This window comes from Schistocerca cancellata, chromosome 5, assembly GCF_023864275.1.
Source record: "Schistocerca cancellata isolate TAMUIC-IGC-003103 chromosome 5, iqSchCanc2.1, whole genome shotgun sequence".
Lineage (NCBI taxonomy): Eukaryota > Metazoa > Arthropoda > Insecta > Orthoptera > Acrididae > Schistocerca > Schistocerca cancellata.
Window position 1 is genome coordinate 222,888,218 of NC_064630.1, and position 20,695 is coordinate 222,908,912.

The 20,695-nt window shown below is 40.3% G+C and overlaps 1 protein-coding gene across 1 annotated transcript in view; it reads left to right on the forward strand.

Moving 5' to 3' along the window:
* Positions 1-20,695, forward strand: part of LOC126188457 (orexin/Hypocretin receptor type 1-like) — a 520,725-nt gene that overhangs the window by 470,464 nt on the left and 29,566 nt on the right. The window contains exon 5 of the mRNA XM_049930060.1: positions 14,144-14,160. Coding sequence (XP_049786017.1) covers positions 14,144-14,160 — 17 coding nt within the window. The remainder of the gene's footprint in view (positions 1-14,143; positions 14,161-20,695) is intronic.

The window sequence follows — 20,695 nt, forward strand, 5'->3', positions numbered from 1 at the left end:
AAGAGCGGCTGAAGGGAAGGGACAGTGTCTTGAAAGGTGGATATAAGACGAACATCAAAAAACGCAAAACAAGGATAATGGAATATAGTGGAACAAAATGAGATGATACTCAGGGAATGAAATTGGGACCTAAAAATGTAGTGTGGCCATGGCAAGAAAAGCTTTTCTGAAGGAGACAAATTTGTTAACAACGAATATAGATTGATGGGTTAGGAAGTATTTTCTGAAAGTATTTGTATAGAGTATAGCCATGTATGGGAGTGGAACTTGAACGATAAACAAGAAGAGAATAGAAGCGTAAGAAATGTAGAGGTGCAGACAAATACTGAAGATCATATGGGTAGATCATATAAGTAATGAGAAGGTACTGAATAGAACTGGGGAGAAAAGAAATTTGTGGCACAACCTGACTAAAAGAAGGGATCGATTGGTAGGACACGTTCTGAGACATCAGGGGATCACCAATTTAGTATTGGAGGGAAGTGTTGGCGGTAAAAAATCGTACAGGAAGAGCAGGAAATCAATACAGTAAGCAGATTCAGAAGTATATCAGTTGAAGTAGTTATTCGGAGATGAAGAGGCGTGTACTGGATAGCGTGGTATAGAGTAGTGCATCAATCCAGGCTTCCGGCTGAAGACCACAACAACAACGAGGTATGTTACTTTTCTACCTATATGGACAATTAATTTTGTACATTGTTATACTGGACTTGTAAACCTATTACCCTGTGAGCTTTGTTCCATCCATTGGAGATCCGAAGATGGTAACTTAGTCTTACCGAAACCGAATATCGAAATAAAGATTTGACTGCCGATCTTAGAAAAAAATGTTAAAATGTGTGTGAAATCTTATTGGAATTAACTACTAAGGTCATCACTCCCTAAGCTTACACACTACTTAACCTAAATTATCGTAAGGAAAACACACGCACCCGTGCCCAATGGAAGACTCGAACCTCCACCGGGACCAGCCACACAGTCCAGGACTGCAGCGCCGATCTTAGAATTTTGCAGTTTTTCTTCTGAGTTTATTACACTGTAGATCGCACACACTCTGGCACAATGTTAGCAATACACAAAGGTTGCGTTCTGCCAAGCATTTGTAAATATTTCGCGTTTTACTCACTTAAGTGGTGTATAATATATTAAAGTTATTTTGGCATATATTTTTGAGTCTTCAGGTACAGAATTTTATGACGAATAAAGTGCTATATATTGTTGGAACTATGCGTATAACATATGGGCGTATAAGCCATACTTAGTCGGTCGTCCACCATCTTGCACGATGATACAGAATAAGGTATCTTTCCGTGGAACATGTCATACTTGCTAATGAACTGAGTTTCTTTAATAAATGAATGATCATATAAAGTTGGAATGATCATATAAAGTTGATTGTCGGTAAAACAGATGCCAAACTGAGATTCATGGAAAGAATCCTGAGGAAATGCAATCCGAAAACAAAGGAAGTAGGTTACAATACGCTTCTTCGCCCACTGCTTGAATACTGCTCAGCAGTGTGGCATCCGTACCAGATAGGGTTGATAGAAGAGATAGAGAAGATCCAACGGAGAACAGCGCGCTTCGTTACAGGTTCATTTAGTAATCGCGAAAGCGTTACGGAGATGATAGATAAACTCTAGTGGAAGACTATGCAGGAGAGACGCTCAGTAGCTCAGTACGGGCTTTTGTTGAAGTTTCGGGAGAACACACCTTCACCGAGGAGTGAAGCAGTATAGTGCTCCCTCCTACGTATATCTCGCGAAGAGACCATGATGATAAAATCAGAGAGATTAAAGCCCACACAGAGGCATACGGACAATCCTTCTTTCCACGAACAATACGAGACTGGAATAGAAGGGAGAACCGATAGAGGTACTCAAGGTACCCTTCGCCACACACCGTCAGGTGGCTTGCGGTTATGGATGTAGATGTGGAATGTCTCAAAAGTTTCATCTGTCTTGATAATAGTCCAGTCAAATGATGATTATTAGAGGTCAGTTATGGAGAAGTTTTTTTAAAGTTTTCTATGTGTTTCGGGGGAGTTCTGAATTCGAATTTTCAAAGTGCCACCAAAATTTCGGCCCGGAAGTGGGTCAAAAATGGGAAAAACACGAAAATTGGGACTTGTTTCGGTCTTTCGTTTATACGTCAGAAACGACGCGATTTCCGCCAAAGTTGACTGATTATGAAAATAAAGTGCATTAAATTTCCCACCCAATCCTAATCGTATTGTGTGTAGCGCATATTGAAGTGGACGTAATTTCAGGCGCCACCACGAATACGCAACTCCTCGTCTCTTAGTATGCTATGATGTTCACTCAAACTGCAAAATGAAGGCTTTCAGCACTCCTGCAATTAAAATGCGTTCAAATAACATATGTAAATGACATAATGATTATGCTTCAATTTTCATTTGGTAAGAGCAATATAATCATTGTTTCGTGTACGCCGGCCGTTGTGGCCGTGCGGTTCTAAGGCGCGTCAGTTTGGAACCGCGTGACCGCTACCGTCGCAGGTTCGAATCCTGCCTCGGGCATGGATGTGTGTGATGTCCTTAGGTTAGTTAGGTTTAAGTAGTTCTAAGTTCTAGGGGACTGATGACCTCAGCAGTTAAGTCCCATAGTGATCAGAGCCATTTGAACCAGAGCCATTTTAACCATTTTTTGATTCGTGTACCACTGCCCACCGCCCTTGACATCAGGATGGTAGTCACCGTGGATCTGGTCTGTTAACTGCTAAGGGAAAATTACAATGCTCGTCATTGTCACTGAGCTAATTGAAAATTTGCTGCATAGCACCGTCAATTTCTGCAGTATATAGACCTCGCTGAATTATTTTTAGCTGCTTTGAACTGCGATGCAGGATCTTCATGCATTTGATGAGGTACTGGGCATCTGTTGCAATCAGTTTAGGAACTGGCCCAATCCGACGTAGCGTCCTAATTCACTGTTTCGTCTCTCAACAAGTTTTAGAACAGTCTCTCGCAGCCCAAACTTACGCAGACAATACGTTCTTTCTGTCAATTGGCTGGGAGCTTGTTTCGTTGAGCCACAAGTACTAGTGTAATAGCCTACCCAAACAAAAAATGGATTTCAAATCAAAATCAGGTTGATAACATGGAGTTCTTTTCGTCTGCAACCAGCTGCCGCCCTCTAAGCCTCCGCAGCAATGAATTTTTAGTGTGCTTTCTTCGATATGGTTCATGAACCTTGACCATATTTTTACCATTGAAAGGGTCAGCTATCCCATCCGTACTCTTCTTACTTGTTTCATGAACATTCTTCAAGCCCATTTTTGGCATAATTGAAAACACTTTTCTCCCATCATCCAGTTCACCATCACACAGAACACACACGTCGCTTTAATTCATTATGTACGACTATTGTATACATTTAAACTCATTTTTCCGACCGCAAATACGCTCTGAGCAACCATCCGAAGGCGAACTCGTAAACAACTGCCGGTGCAGGAAATCAACACCAAGGACCGGCCTTCCTACTTTCAGGTCGGTGGTATCTCACAAACACCTTATCCCTCCACCACGGTAAGTATCAACGACCAGTCACTCCAATAATATCGTTATACTGCTTGAGGGTGGAATTCGGCAATGGATGTGCTACAAAGAACAGGAAAGGCTGCGATGAGGTAGCTCCTGTGATAGGCCTATCTCCTTAGGTTTGAAATCACGCTAACTTCAACGCGCGCTGCACCCCATATGGTTGGTCTGACGAAAACCGTCGCAAAATCCTATTTTGTGAGAAATTTTTTCGCCTTTAGTTTCATAAACAGTCAACTTTGCAAAAAACTGCGCCGTTTCAGAGTTATAAACGAAAAACAAACAAAAGTCCAATTTTTGATCGATTTTCTGGCCGAAATTTTGATGGGACTTTGAAAACTCTGAAAGCTTGTCAAAAAACGTCTACATAACTCTCCGATATTTGGTCTTTTTGTGCACCATTTGATTGGACTATAATGGATATTTGTATTAGTTGCACATAGCTTCTGTTTCGAAATGTATTTAACTTGTAACTGGTTTTTGATAAGACTTCTGCTAAGTCTGATATCACGTGTTGATCGTTGACGTCTAGTAGAGTAATTATGTAACACTAAGACCAATAAATACAGTACTGACTTAATTTTCTAGATTGCAACACTTCTAATTTCAATCGAATATTGGTTTCTAGGTAAAATACGATGTTGTACATCGGAACATTTGTAAAAATCCTTAATTTTGTGGTGACATTTTGTAATTTTAGTGAAAGACTGCGGAACATAAAAAGAGAATGGCATCATTTAAAAATGGAATGAGAAAATACGTTAAACTTCTGACCAGAGGCAGAAGTCTGCAAAGTATGCCGAGGTACACCACTCTCCTCTACTATTTACCTGTTCTCGAAGCGTCAGTGACACTAATATTATCACAAGTATTAAAGCTAGTATTACTAGATTTTCGTAGTACTAGTTTCTGTAGATAAATTGAAGCAGTGGTAGTAGTGACAGCGACTTCGTACACTTGTAATAGTTATTATTGGCTACTGCAGTAGTAGTAGTAGCAGTAGTAGTAGTAGTGGTGATAGCATAAGCTGTCAAACAGTGCTGATGTCAGTAGGTGTAAAAATAACTGTAAAACTAGTCAAGACAATTTGAAATAACAATAGCTTTCGGCTCATTTTCCGTCACAGTGAAGGAACACCAGCCTGAGAATAAAAACGTGTCACAAGTAAACCACGTGTAGAGAAGGGCATAGGTAATTATCTAAATACTTAGAGCAATAGTAGTGTAAGTAAATGAAGATAAGAAAAAGCAGAACTGTAAACACTGTAAACATAATTCAAGAGACTAGGAGAAAATAAAGAAAATGATTATCATGAAGATTCACATGAATGTAATTCTTTATTGATGGTCCATTACTGACATTCAGAAAGTGAAGTATGACATATAAGTAGATAAATAAATACCGCGCTGAATCAAACAGAATCAGTGTCGTTGTGCACATCAACCTTAGCTCATTTGTGCCTACCGGCAGCAAGTTGTAGGCTAGCGGACAGGGCGAGACGATATTGCATCAAAGTGCCAGCCACTGAATACGTTAGCGGCCTCCCTGTGGGAGGACACACGTCCAGTATGTAAAGTAGGCCGCCGTGCTTGTTTTAAAGCACTGTTCTCATAAATATGCATGTCTGTGCCAAGAGGCATCAAACCAGAGTCTCAGCAGGAGCATTCAGAGAAACGCCAGACAGCGTCTTACATTGCTTTTGACAGTACGAAAGCCTTGCATGAGATGAGTAGGCGAGCTGTGTTTGTTTTCACATAGGAAAGGAAACCAGTAGGTGTTGATCACACCCACTCCCTTGATGTGGACAATAGCATCGACGTGTGGGATATCGTTAACTGAAGGATTCTCATCGTCGGTCGTAATGGAGAAGCAAAATGTGAAGCAAAGGTAGCTTCCGGTATACCTCAAAATGGTGTGGTAGAGCCCCTGCTGTTCCGTCCGGCCATCCTGATTTAGGTTTTCAGTGATTTCCCTAAATCTCTCCAGGCAAATGCTGGGATGGTTTCTTTGAAAGGGCACGGCCGACTTCCTTCCCCATTCTTTCCTAATCCGATGAGACCGATGACCTCGCTGTTTGGTCTCTTTCCCCAAACAACCCCCCCCCCCCTGCTGTTCACCATATACAGAGTGTTTCACAGTTCATGTTACACTCTTGTAGAGGTTGTAGAAGGGACTTAGTAGATCAAGTTGTACACAGGAATCCATATCTGGAAACATCATCCCGGGACCTGTAATTGTATGTATACAGGGTGAGTCACGTAAGACGTAGCACCCCTTTTATTTCGTGGACGGTTACACATATCGAAACACGACTATTCAATCATCAAAAATAAAGAGGTCTTATACTCTGCAAAAAGCAACTATTATATCAAATATCCAACTGTTAGAAGGAAGATTTGACCAATCTTTTCCTGTACAAGGCTGTGTGCTTCTTAGAGCTAAAATCCTTGCTGGTTCTACCTACGTTGCTCATCTATCTTATGGGATACAATCGTTGAACTAAGCATTTTCTTAAAAAAAACTTTGGTGATAACCTGTATCCCGAAAAGTAAATATTCTTATTAACGAAACATGGTTTCATACTTAACGTAAGCGCGTAACGACAGTGTTACCAAATACGTGCAATACACGCTGTCGACTTATTTGACATTGCAACGCACTCTCGTACTAACAATTTTCTAACAACTGTTTGGTGATCACCCAAACCGCATAACGTAATTTTGTTTTCCAATATAATAAATTTATCTTTTACTTAAGAATGAGTTCAAACTGTTGACCATGTATTGAAACGCACATTTGTAATCGCCGTTCTAAAGAACGATGAACAGATGTAATTACAGTGGATGATATGGTAGAGGATGCACTCGCAATTCGACGACGCATCATCTGGCGTAGTTGAGGCTTCGTCATAGACTGCATCTTTGAGTGCTCCCCGAAGAAGGAAATCAAGATGAATCAAATTGGGGGACCTCGCGAGCCATTTGATAATAGAATTTCGTCCTAATCAATGTCCATATAAGTTCTCATTCAGTATTTGCGTTGCAACACGGGACGAATGAGCTGGACAACCATTTAGAAACCATGAGGTGAAATACGATCCCACAATGTCATTTCCTGTAATGCCCCACTATATGTTTTCGCTCCACGGCCGTTGATATTGCACCAGACGAAACCATTGTGGATTTTTGGCTGCCAAGTAGTGCGTGTTACGCAAATTTACGTTAGCATGGTTAGTAAACGTTGCTTCATCGGCAAAGGGTACACGTTGGAAACACGTAGGGGACGTCTCTTAGTTGCTGTTGGGCAGTCCGAGAAAATTCTATGCGACGTACGAAATCACGGTCGTCGGGTGCCTGATCTATCAACAGATGATAGGGATGGAACTCCTGTCGATGCAGGATGCAAATGATACTCGTGTGGCTGGTTCCACATTCCCTGGCAACATGTCTCGTTCCACTGCGGATTCACTAGCGTCGTGGCCAAAACAGCTTCTTGGCATTCTCTGCTGGTTGCCGTCTTCTTTCTTGTCCTCGTTTTGACGTTCAAGCAGTCTGTCCGCACTAGCTTCTTAGTAATTCATGCAATTGTGCGCGTCGGACCTCGGCGTACCGGAGATATAGCCCTATATCGCTATACTGTTTTTACGGCATTTCTTTCACATCCACCACGTAATACTTCTTCTCATTAGTGTTCCTGTCGGCAAGCAACTAATGCTGAAACAGAAATGAGCGGCCTGCAATGCAAACAAGTAAAGAGCCAAATGTGTTGATATTTTGATTCCGCATAGCACGAGAGCTTTGCTTGGCGATGTTTGCACCGCTAATGCCGATTCCAGCCACTGTACTCTCAAATTCAAGGACATTTCTCGATTTTTTTACGACGGGTTTCAGCGTCAACAGTAACAAACACTACATCACGTAATTGTCTTCTCACAAGGTATCGAATACAGTTATACAAGATATAGGTTCCATTTAAAAAACATCCTTCCTTCAGTATCTCTGTTGGTATTATTGCTAAAAACATCAAGCAAACAAAAATATACGTGCCTCTCGAAGCTTTAACATATGCCGAAAACCGCGTTTTGGTATGTGTAACCGTTCACGAAATAATTTGTTTGTTGCGTCTTACGTGACTCACCCTGAATACAGGGTATTCTGTGCTGAAATTAATGTCCCAGTAGCAGAAACGTACGAAACGAAAGTTATAAGTGAAAAGCGTTCTGATACTTCTGACAGTGGAATACATTTGCTGCTACTGTTTTTGGTACGATTGTAGGGTAGGCAACTATCAGAGATGATAGTACCGCCCAAAACAAGGAAAAAAGTTCCAGTAAATGTTGACTCTAAAATGCACACCTAAAGAGTTATGAGCACTTTTTCATCTTCGTTACTGTGACACACATCTCCTCTACTGAAAAGTGTTCATGAATCGTAAGGTATGCATTATAGAGCCCATGTTTAATAGACATTTTTTGCATGTTTTTGTCCATACTGCTACATCTGAAAGTTCCTACCACACAATCTCAGCAACAACAGTACCAGTACATGTGGTTCCCTGTCAGAGGTGTCAGAACATCTTTCGCTGGTAACCTTAGACTTGTTCGTTTCCGGTGCAGGGACCCTTATCTCAAATTGCTACATTTATCCTTCTCCAACATACTAGAAAGTTTGTAACATTGTCATAGAGTCACCCTTTAGCAAATGGCAACAGGCGGCGGGCAGCAAGGATGTATCAGGAGACCTATCCCCGCCGCCAACAATCATAGTATTCAATGTTTGCAACAGTGTTTCACCGTTTGTCTGAGGCAGGGTCGTTTCAGGAGTCAGGAGATCATGAAGGACGTAATCGAAATTTTCGGACACCAGACTTGGAGGGAAATATGAACAACACGGCGCAAGGCGACTACCGAGTCAGTAGAAGGCAGTTGGTCCGCCAGTATAGTGTAAGCCAGACGACTGTGTGGAACATTCTCCAGGACAATTGTTACTACCCTTATCACTTAAAGCGTGTGCGAGCTTAATAGCGACAGATTTCCATATCTCGAGCAGTTCTATCACTTGTGTCTTCACCAGACAACCACGATTCCGGGATTCGTATCATCCATCCCATTCACAGATGAGGCCACCTTTACGCGGAGTGGTATTTTCAACTTTCATAACAGTGACCTGTGGGATAGTACCCAGAGCCCCCATGATATGGTAACCGCGAATCATCAGCATCGGTGCGACCGGAATGTGTGGGTTGGGATAAATGGTGACCTATTTTGGGACCAGTCTTCCTTCCACATCGCCTAACAGGACGGAGCCATCCGCGTTTCTTTCGGATTACTTTGCTTTCCCTGCTGAAAGAAGTGCCACTGATGATTCGAAGGGTTACGTGGCTGCTACATGATGGTGCTCCAGCCCACTTCGCCGTTAACGTTCCGAGGCATCTCAGTCATGTCTTCCCTGGTCGATGTATCGGACGAGAGGGTCCAGTTGCATGCCTGCTCTCGACCCGTGAGATTTCTCGTTATGGGACCATCTCAGAAGTATAGCGTATGCAGAGCCTATTCCAGATGTTGGGACACTGGAGCAGCGTATTCATGTTGCCTTTGACACTGTTCGGATGCAGCCCGGCCGACGTGAACGAGTGAGCAGAACATACTACGGCGTGTTGACGCATGCTTTGAGGCACATGGAAGACATTTTCAACACTTACTGTGATTGTGGCTGCATTGTACAGTGGGTATTAGACCGCAATCTCTGTAACAATGTATGATTAAATAAATAGTCTCTAGCATTGAAACCAAGCATTTCCGGATATAAGTATCCTCGCATCGATCATTGGTTCAAATGGCTCTGAGCACTATGGGACTTAACATCTGTGTTCATCAGTCCCCTAGAACTTAGAACTACTTAAACCTAACTAACCTAAGGACATCACACACATCCACGCCCGAGGCAGGATTCGAACCTGCGACCGTATCAGTCGCGCGTGTCCGGACTGAGCGCATTAACCGCGAGACCACCGCGGCCGGCTCATCGATCATTCCCCAAAGTTTGCATATGTAAGAAAAAAATTATATAGTATGTTTTAACGTGTCCTAGAATCTGTACGAAGTGACATACACTATTCTAGTTTGTGGTGCTTGATTCATCAACTCTCCACGTTTGGCTCTCCTGCAGTTGGCAGGTCTGCTTGATCTTGAGACGGCACCGGTTCTGTTGTTTTCCTCTGTTCCCTCAGTTCAGTCCAGGCGAGCGTGCAGTGCCGAGGAGCTCTCTTTTCTGATGAGGCTACATTCCATATCAGTAGAACAGTTGTCATAACTGCAGAATTTGCGGGGAGGGGAAGGGGGGCTAGAGCATCAACATGAAGTTATTCAGCATTAACGTGACTCTCCCAAATTAATGTCTGGTGCGGTTTGGAGGAAGATCGTGCGATTGGTCCTTTTATTTTTGTAGGAAAAAACAATAAACGGTTTCGTTTATTGTGAAGTGTTGACACCTCTCCCAAAACGGGTGATATTGAGGCGGAAAAGGGGCTTGTGTTTTTCCAACAAGATAGCGACCCACTTCATTACAGTAACCATGTGCGTGCGGGTCTCCACACTCGCTTTCCAGGAAGGTGGATAGGCTGGGCTGGCCCAATACCTTGGCCACCACGAAGCCCAGACTTAGTCCCAATGGAATTTTCTCTTAGGGCCATATAAAAAATGTTGTGTACAGCGAAAAGATCAGAGACATCAATCATTTCTGGGCAAGAATCGTCGCGGCTATTGGGATAGTTAAACTTGAAATGTTGGGCGAGAAGTGGAATATCGTCTGGACGTGTGCAGGGCAACAAATGGTGTAGCGTCGTTGGATCTCGTTTCCCGATATGGTTTCGTAAGTAAATCTTGATCTACCGAGTCCTTTCTGCAGCCTTTAGAAGTGTGCACCATGAATTTTTAAACAACCTGTATGTAAATAGCTTGGAGATAACTTACACAACTCTCCAAACTTATCCACAGATGATGAATTTTTGTACTATGTGGTGACTTCATTATAAAGTTATTACAAAATGCAGAAGGTTTGTGCAAAACGAATCAAGAAACGTATTACTTTTTCGAAAATACATTGCCTGACAATAAAAGGGGCGCAACTAGTAGTGGACGAGGAAACAAAATGAAACTTTATGGATTGAGAGGGTACGTGTTGTTTCTTCAGTGATAACGAAACCGCGTTAAATTTACAAAATGCCTGGCAGTATGAGCTCACTTATCAGTGTGAAGTTGCACGCCCTCCCCCCCCCCCCACCCCCTCTGAATGCATGGTCGGATTCGGTTGAGGAGGGTGGTGTCATAAGGCCATAGTATCCCGTCCAGACGAAATCAGGCTCGTAGCTGATGTAAAAGATCCTTGATATTCTCGATACTAGCACTGCAACGGAGTTGAGTCCGAGCTGGTTTCACACATGGACAGGTTTGGAGATTTCGATGGCCACTATATTACCTTAACATAGCGCAAACAGTGCTAATAGACACGAACAATATGTGGACGAGCATTGTCCTGGGGAAAATGGTACCATGGTATTGTCGAATGGAGCGGAACACATGAGAATGAAGGATGTCTGTGACGCACGATATCCTCTGTCAACACCAGCCGTGATCCGAAGTCATGCCCGATGGCTCCCCTCACTCTGACTCCAGACTACTGCCCTTCTCGAAAACATTTGAAGAACGGGACCTCTCTCCAGGTTTCCGCCGAATTCGCGGACGATGGTCGTCCGCGGTAGCGTAGAACCGTGATTTATCGCTGACCTCAATGCGACGCCATTGATAAAGCAGTCCATGTTTCTCGGTCACTGTAGCATGCAGAGAGTCCATTACATGAGGACGGATGGCAGGCGCAGATGTGAAGAGGTTACGACGTGTTTGCTGCAGAATACCGCGATCCTCTCTTACTGTGGTCAGATTTGGTCGAAGGGAACCTTTACGACGAATATGCCTGCCCTGACGTTCCCAGGCAGTCCAATATCGAAGCAGTGACACATCCGAATGCCACACAGATCTGTATACTGTACGATTGGACCATTCGGTCAAATGTAGACCCACAGCGAGGCCCCTTTCAAACTCTGTCAGCTGCCGGTAACGCTGTCTCGTATAACATTGTTCACCCCACGTTACACACTATGAGGCCTGGTAACAACATAAACACGAATAACATTAATGCACTCTGATGACCATTCTGCCTGTAACAGATAATTGAAACTTTGATAATATACATATTCCCCGATGGGACGTACGTGCACGAAGTCACATTGACATCCGACAATGTTTTTAGATTATTCCACTTTTTTGTCAGGCAGTGTCCCTTTTGCCTAAGGGACATGCGCTATGATTGGATAAATTCGTGCTCATAAGTAGGGGTATCATCAACAGTCTTCGCCTGGCGTACCTTCCTCGAAAGTAAGGTGGCTCGGGGGCTACGTATTTGGATCCAGATGTCACTGTGAGAACATGTAATACCAGACTTAGCATACGGAGAAATGGAATTTTCATTGAGAAATAAAACTAAATATCTTTTACTCCGCCTGTAGCTAAACTGTAAAAATAATGGGATACACGACTGTAGCAGCTGCTCACACCTACATAAATCTTCTTCTTGAAATGCCTCTCCATAACATCCAAAAAACTTTACTTCTACATAATTTTCGAATTAGAGATACATAAAGTACTGCAGATTTGTTAGTAACCTTTTAAGTTAATGTCATTGGAAGGGAAAATCAAAATAAGACATACCATACTCATCACTACGTCCTGATTCTCAAGAATCAAAAACAGTATCTGGTACTGTTCCCCCTGCTATTACCTTTACTCAGTGATACTGTGGAAGAAACACATCAGTAGTCTTTCAAACAATTCGCCGAATCTAATGTTTACGTTTATTTAGAAATAGAAATTTCTTTGCTTAAATAGGCAATGTAATGCAGGCCAAATGAGAAAAGGGATAAATTTGTTTCTGACCAAACACAGTATTTCTTCTTTTTTAACCAGCAATGTTTCATTGACGTTATAGTATCTTCGGTGCGGTTTTTATTTGCTTTCTACCAAATAACAGGGAAATTACTTTTTACTGTTTGTGTTTACAGAATTTCATTTATAAGTAAAATATTTACAAACTGTATGAAAACTTTTTGCCTTGTAAACACATGCTATTATTTCTGTAGCATTCTGTAATTTGCAGTTTATCTGTTATTCGTTTGTCATCTTCAACCATACAGAACTTGATACGTAGAAGTTATTTACATCGAAAATTACCCCTGAAATGTTAAACTCCTGTGTTTTACGTAATTAAACTCTACACTAAAAGTGTGTGTGTGTGTGTGTGTGTGTGTGCGCATGTGTGCGTGATTGCGTGTGTGTTATGTCCTCTATGGCTGCAGATGCCAAACTCTACAATAATGCGAACTTCCAGTATACTGAAGTAGCTGCAATTTTTTACTTTTTATTCACTAGATTCGAAAATTGTCGACTATGATGATTTGAAAATGGATTTCGGCCCGAAACTAGTCATAGAATAAATAAAAAGTAACAATTTGCAACTTGGACTCATTTTTTGTTCTACTGTCTAAAATAAAAACTCCTAATCTGCAAGGTACAGAAAGATACACAAGTCTCAGCATTTGTTAAAAAAGTAAAAAAAGTATTCAGTTTATAAAAAATTTACTTAGCTGAAACTCTCTATGTACAGGCATTAAAAGCAATTTTTCATGTTATTAGAAAGAAATAAAATTAAAAAAACTCAGAAAATGCTGCAACTTCGGCGAGACGTACCTGGGGAAAAACTGTATTTCTACAAGGCAGATCCTACCCAAAAACAAATTTATTGGTTCAAAATACATATGTAAAAATTGAACTTAATCACTAATATTAGACCAGCTGGTTGTATTAGCTTTTTCTTTTAAGTTAACGTATTACCAGTTGGAAGTATGAAACCTTTGTAACGTTTGTGTAATATTTTATTGCATCCACGATTGCTTACATTCATAAAAAAAATTCGCATTTCAGGTTTTGGCAAATAATTACCACCTCCAAATGTACTTAATCCCCAAAAAGCTTCCTACAGATGGACAAACACAATTAAGCTCTTCGAATATCATAAATTCATTTAAAATTTCGATGAATTTACGTATGGTCACATGATAAAAAACGGAAATTGTAATAAAATCTTGCGTTATCATATATGAAGATCAAGAGAGAATGGATGGGAGGGTGGAAGGGGGGAGCTACGAGACGGAAGATATTCGAAGCGGGAGGATAACAGCGTACCCTGTAACTTCTCATGTTTTCTGTCTTCGACCAAATAAAACTGGTATTTTTAAGAAATGGTGTCAAGTGCGAAAATTAAAGTTAAAAGTTATCTTTTTCAGTGTGAAAGATTAAAAACATATCTCGTACGCTTAATATGGTTCATAAAGTCAACTTTCTAACACTGACAGGTGTGTAATTAAATGATTAATTGAACCACGTTGAAGCGCATTTAGTAGAAACATGTAGAAAATAAGAACGCAAAGATCATTACTAAAAGGAATTAAAACTTTGCACCTACGATAAAAAAGAGTGCAATCAGATGTAAGTGAAAACTGTTCAAATGAAATTATAATAAAAAATAATGATACTAATAACAATGCACTCTATTGGGCCATAGGTAGGGTTGTCGCGGTGGCGGTGTTTACTTTCGTGTTTCCAGTAGTGGGCACTAGGTGCAGTGAAGTCGCCTCGTCCCACATCGTCGCTGCCTCCATCACCTGCCACTCCTCTTCAAGTCGGTATTGTACGATTCACGGGAGGAACGGATTAGTGACCACAGAAAACAAGAGCTTACTTAGCTTGCTGTTATCCTCCAACTAACTTTAAACCACCATCTCTTCTCTTCCATATCCATAAATAACAACACAAAACGTTACTGTAATTTCAGTCTTACATCATGTGATGAGACGCACATTCCCTGAAATTTTAAATGACTTTATGGTGTTCAAAGAGTCTAACTGTATTTCTTTGTCTGTAAGGAGCACGTCTGGAGACGGCAACAATTAATCGTCAAAGCCGGTAGTGTGAATATTTTTATATATCTAAACTACCGGTGACGTAATAAATTATTTTACAAAATCTCATTTCACGTTACTGTGTTCAAAAAGTACCATGTCTGGTATGGAACTGATCCTGAGCCCGCTAGAATGCTTTGTAAAATGCGAAGCAGTGTCTCTGATATATCCAGTCAAACACGAAAATTTTAGATTACATAAGGCAACAATTTGTTAAAAAGTAACGGTACAGGAGCACATACAATTTCGCCTTTACGTAGGTCTAATCTCTTATTAAACTGAAGGCTCAGAGACCACTATGTGCGAGATTCATTCTAATGAGATCAGACGGCGAACTAGGGGTTATGGTAGAAATATACCATAAATAAATCATTTCTGTATTTTAGATATGGTCATTAAAGTTTCAACTAACTTCGAACGACCTAATTCAATATCCATGTCAAAATGATGCCGCAACGGCAAAGCTGAGTGCTTCACTACGGCTCTGTCATAAAGTAGCCAGGACAAAAAATACGAGGCTGAAATGAAAAATGACAAGTTTACTCTCTCACTTGTTTCAGCAAACACATTATGCCCCAGTCTACAGTGTAGCGAACTATAGGCACAAAATATCATAGATTGTGAAAGTATTTTCAGCAAACATTAAACAGTTAGCCACTTTTCTATCGAGTGACACTTTTGAGTACAAAATTTGACAGTTCGAAGGCTTGCAGAGTAGAATTAAAAATTAGAATTCCTGTATCAATAACCCAGCACTGGAATGAGTTGGGTGAAAAGACTTGAGGACGTCATCGAAAACAATAATAATTTTTAAGATTGCAGCAACAGAGGGTACAAGTTAATGAGCTGATCGTTGTAAGCATGCAAATAAAGTTCATAAGAAGCTTCATGTTGTTGCAAGTATCCCTTAGTAAATAAATTATGTTAATACACGTTTCCAGAGGGGTCTACATTTACCGAGAAAAGTACAGTTTTGTTATCAGCTGCGCAGCTACCAACGCCGTCGTTTTTCGCCTCCGTTTTTATGTGAATCTAACGCTGATTCCATCATAGCAGGAGTGATACGGGCCACTCATTCCAGGTTTGGAGACCAACGAGTCCGTAGCCTTCGGCGATCTCAGATACCTTCCTTCAACTCAGAACTTCCGTTTCGTTCGTCGAAAGCGGTCTCACCCGTTTATGGCGCACGGCTTCCTTACGTCGTGGAACTTGCTTGCATCTATTGTGGATGGGAGGATATTTTTAATTTTTGGAATGATTTTTCTGTTAATGAGCTTTCTGTAGACTTAAGGTTAAAATAGGGTGTCTCCACAAATAATCACAGACCAGCCATTCCGCACTTCAATATTATGCTCTCACTTTGACCAGAAACGTAATTAATATAGCCTATTTGCGTTCTATACGAGTGAGCCACTCGGTGACCCAAGTTATCACGCAGCTGTAGAAATACTACACAACCTATTGACTAACTGTTTAGATTTTAATTCTGTGATTAGCCCCTGCCATAGTCGTAAGGAGCCTATTTTGTGCTATCACAATACACCCAAATACAACACTATATTCGTACTCTGAATCATTTAGATGCCTACACAGAACCAAAATGTCTGGACTGTTTCATTAGTCACACCTACAGACAACTACGTAATCATCAGTTAAGTTGTTGCAGCACATTATTTGTTAGTAATAAATCGTAACTGGGAGAAATCCATTACTTTTTCAACGTGAAGTAACTGACAGCACAGTGTGTAACTATATACAGGTTCAGGTTTCAAATCTACACTTCTTTCAAAGCAATAGCAATAAGACCAAAGAGTAACTCACAATACGGAGCATTATTACACACAGGTTCAGGTTCCAAATCTACACTTCTTTCAAGATCATATTAATAAGAACAAAGTTAGATTCTCGAGTTTCAAAACGTACATGCTCAGCAAACTGATATCTAAATTGATTTTTCTACTGTCAGCTGCGCGAGAAAAGAAAGCAGCGATCAATGCTCTGTGAATTTACAAGTGGACAAGACAAACGTGAGAATGTTCACAAAACAAATACACATATCGTTAAACTTCGATTGTTACTGTCGAGAAAACGATAACGTTATTACTTCTCTGTGAAGAATTCATGCTGTTCTTTACCTTCGTTTATGTCTTAGTTAACATAAAGACGTTACAACGACGCTATTCAGTGAGCGCTAAAACTTTAATTTGTTTACCTCCTGTGTTGATGATCCGGTGACAAGTTGCAGTCCCCTGTTTTACTCTTTGACAGCAGACGTGACACCCATCTTTTATTCAACAAAGCAGCACATCCACTGATTACCTACTTATTTCACAAAGTATTTAAATTTCAGCTAGAAGACGTCCTTCTTTTGTAAAAAGTTTCCTGTAAGTTCATAATAAACTGTGTAAGATTCCTGGTAGTGTGGATAAATTATTGGGCGTCAAACAAGTCACAGAACTCACAGCCATCCCGTAGCCGATTGTTATATTTTGGTCAAGGCTATGAACTTCACGAAATCAAAAATCTGCACACAAACTGTAACTTACCTTGACAAAACGTGCTGGTTTGTAAGATATGATACTTTTATCATGGTACGATTTTGTCTGCCGTCACAACATACTATTGCAACACGTTCAGTACAGGCTCCAATATGAACGTATGCTTTCGTAGCACTTGACATTGTAATTATGACCTCTTTTAACGCATTTAACTATTACGAGCCTTTGTACGTAGGTATTAATTCATTCTCCGTAGGCTTCTTGCACGAACAAAACGTAAATAAACCCCCCCAGAATAACAGAACAGAGTTCTCATCTCATCCGCAGCCGAACCGCCAACGATGATACTAAAGCAGTGATATCTATAATATCTGAATGTCGAACTCTAACTGTCTGAACGTGCCAGCCAAATATGCTTGTAAGTAATTTCTTTCTTAATTACAACATGGCAGCCACAGTATGGTACGAGAACACAAAAAGAAAATTCTTTTCTATTCTGCTCCCGCATCAGCCTATCTACAGTTCGAAACTGGAAATAGCTAAGGGATACCTTACCACGTACAGACCGGTAGAATCTTTTTTGGCAAATTCCAGCATGTACACGACAAGAATCTGCAGGTATGTCGATGTCCCATGCACTGACATCAGAGAACTACATCCAAGTAGTGACACAGTCTAACATAGAAATCGCGACACTCCGTCCAGTTTTTGTTACTCACAGCGACAGCAGCGCCCCAAGCAGCCAGCAAGCGACACTTCTTAATACGATATCGGATGAGTGCGAATAATAACGTTTATATAGATTTGTGACATAGTTTTTACAATAGGGAGTCTATGTAGTGCCATAAAAATCGACATTAACTGCAGAGTGACACCACATTTATCCTTCCTTACCTTCTTAAGGACTCTGGAGAGCACGAAACAATACATTACAGGACAGTTTACTTCCTATTCACTAGTAACGTACATATATTTACAGAATAACGTTTTCTTTTAATAACAAAAAGTTGTTTTTTGGAACGTTACACCTCATTACAAAATATAAAAATGAAAATTAATTCTTCTAATATATTATTGGAATACTCTGTACTCCAAGCTTTGCAAGAACCAACTACACGAAGTTATAATATTTTATGAACAAACATTATGATAAACATTATGACAAAAATCAAGATGACAAAATTATTCTAATGATACATTCTACAACCAGGTTTCTTTATGACGGTCTTTCTGTAACATCACCATAATATCTACTTCATTAAATGGTTCTTCACTTCCAACAAGTGACATAATAAACTTCACAGCATCTGAGTGTAATTACTTTAACAGAGTTTTAACGTCATCGAATTTCTTTTGCTGGATTTTGAAAGATTCATTGTAGGCTTAAGAATCAGTGGTTATGAGATCAGTATTAGGCTCCAAAACTCGCAAGTGCTGTGGCATCATCCCACTAATTTTTGTGACAACACTAACTTTATAAACATGGCTGCTATCAGACATAAATAGTGTATACTTCGTAACACAAAACTTCTGTTTTTTGTTGTGCTGGATCTGAAAAGCTCTTTAAATCCTGTTTTAAAATCAACGTCATCTGTTTCCAAACAGTATCAGGAACTTTTTTCTTTATTTATTCTATCCAGCCTTCATACAACTCCAATATCGACTCTTCTCTTCATCTTGTATCCACTCTTCTCTTCATATTTTCAATGACAGCAAACAATTCGTCGCAAGGCATATGAAAGAACTTCAGTCACTACTTTTTCTGCTTTACTCTCTGGACATGTAAACATCACACTTTTACCGCTACTCAAATTTGAGTTGCAAATTTGTGAAGCCACAACTGTCTTTCGTGGATTGCATCACCGAATGGAAGGCGTGGAAAAGGAACGTTCTGCTGAAGCCAAAAATTGTTGCTTCTGCATTTTTATTTCTCAATAGGTACTTCATTGTCTCTTTCACTGGTATTTTAAGTTTCTTAGCTTTTGTTTTGTGATGTTTCAGAGCATCTTGTAAATATTCTTTGATCACACCATTTTTTCCAGTGCTTATCTTTACACGATGCTCCTCACAAAACCCACATACAACAGTTTTTGGTGTACCAAATGGATAAGTGATAATAGATCAGGTAATATTCGTATTTTATTATACTCTTCACAAGCCTCGGATCAGTGCAACTTTTTACTTGAAAGTATGTTTCAGGGTAACGTTTTTCCAGAAACAATACACACATTTGCGTTACATCCACTTAGGAACCCTGCTTCACCCGTGAACCATAATGGTGAGCGCAATACGGAAAAAAGCGCATTAAGCCTCGGTTTGCTGTCTCATTTCTTCTGATTTGGCTTTTGGTCTGTTACTGTGGCGCCAGCTGTTATCTCTGGGTGTGATATCAGCAGTATGATGGTTTGTGAAGTGTCCTACTCTTGAAATAGCTATTCCAAATATGCTGGCAAATCCTTCACATCATTCAATGCTCTCTTGTTCCCCAGGTATAAGCTGAAAATACAATAAATAAAATCAAGCAAAGAATTTTCACACTGCTTGGAATCCTCTTCTTTTCTTGGTCGCTTTCTGAGAATAATGTGTTCATGTACAATTTCATACAAATATGAATCGTGGGCATCCTTTGATGTCGGTACACTGACGTTATTTGCTACATCAGAAAATTTACCAAGACATTCCATTTATTATGACTGTTTAAGTCGCTTTTAATACAAAAACAGTTTTTGTCTATTTCAGAAGTATGTCTCAGTTCAGATTATATTCAGTACAGTCTAGTTTTATGCTATTTTCCTAAGTTATTTTGAAGTAATTGTGTAAAGGAAATTACGTACTTTTAAAAAAGAACAATGAGATACAAAGAAATGTGACAGAATAACCCATAGAATGAATTCTTTACGTTTCTGCAGGAACTGCCTGGTTTCCGTGCTCCTCTCTTTTTGGCACTTGCATTAATATTTCAGTACCATTCATTTTCGATGTTTCTATTTTATTTTCCTTGAACTCATTCTCATTAATCTTCCTTTTAACGTTAAATGTAAGTACAGTTATCATGAACTGCAATATGGTCAGCCATTTCAAAACACTCGCAGCTATTTGGCGTCAGCAGGGCGATATAAAATATGGCATCTCCCATCACTACAGCTTTAAATGTGCCAATAGGTGACCGTTATTTCACAATACAACATAAAGACATGAAACCTGTTCTGAAATAATCATCTCATCTACCGCAGGTATAGGCACTTGAGGAAGGAACTTTGAAATTTGCATATCATTCCTTGGAAGCAACAGTAATAACCTGCAAAATGACGGAAGCACGTGCTGTTATTGTGGGTGAAACTCTTGCTGCCTTAACAGAGCGAGCATAAACATATGTGCAGGATATGAAGACCACTGTAGCAAGTTGAAACCTTACAAGATGCAGTACTTCGGTTGGAATCGGGTCAGAAGAAGTTATCATCGTGTTAAGTGTACCCTTACCTCCTCTCGATGCGTCACCAGCAAACTCAATAGCGCCTTTGTGCAGAAAATCAACGGAAGATATCACTGTTTTCATTACAGACGTATT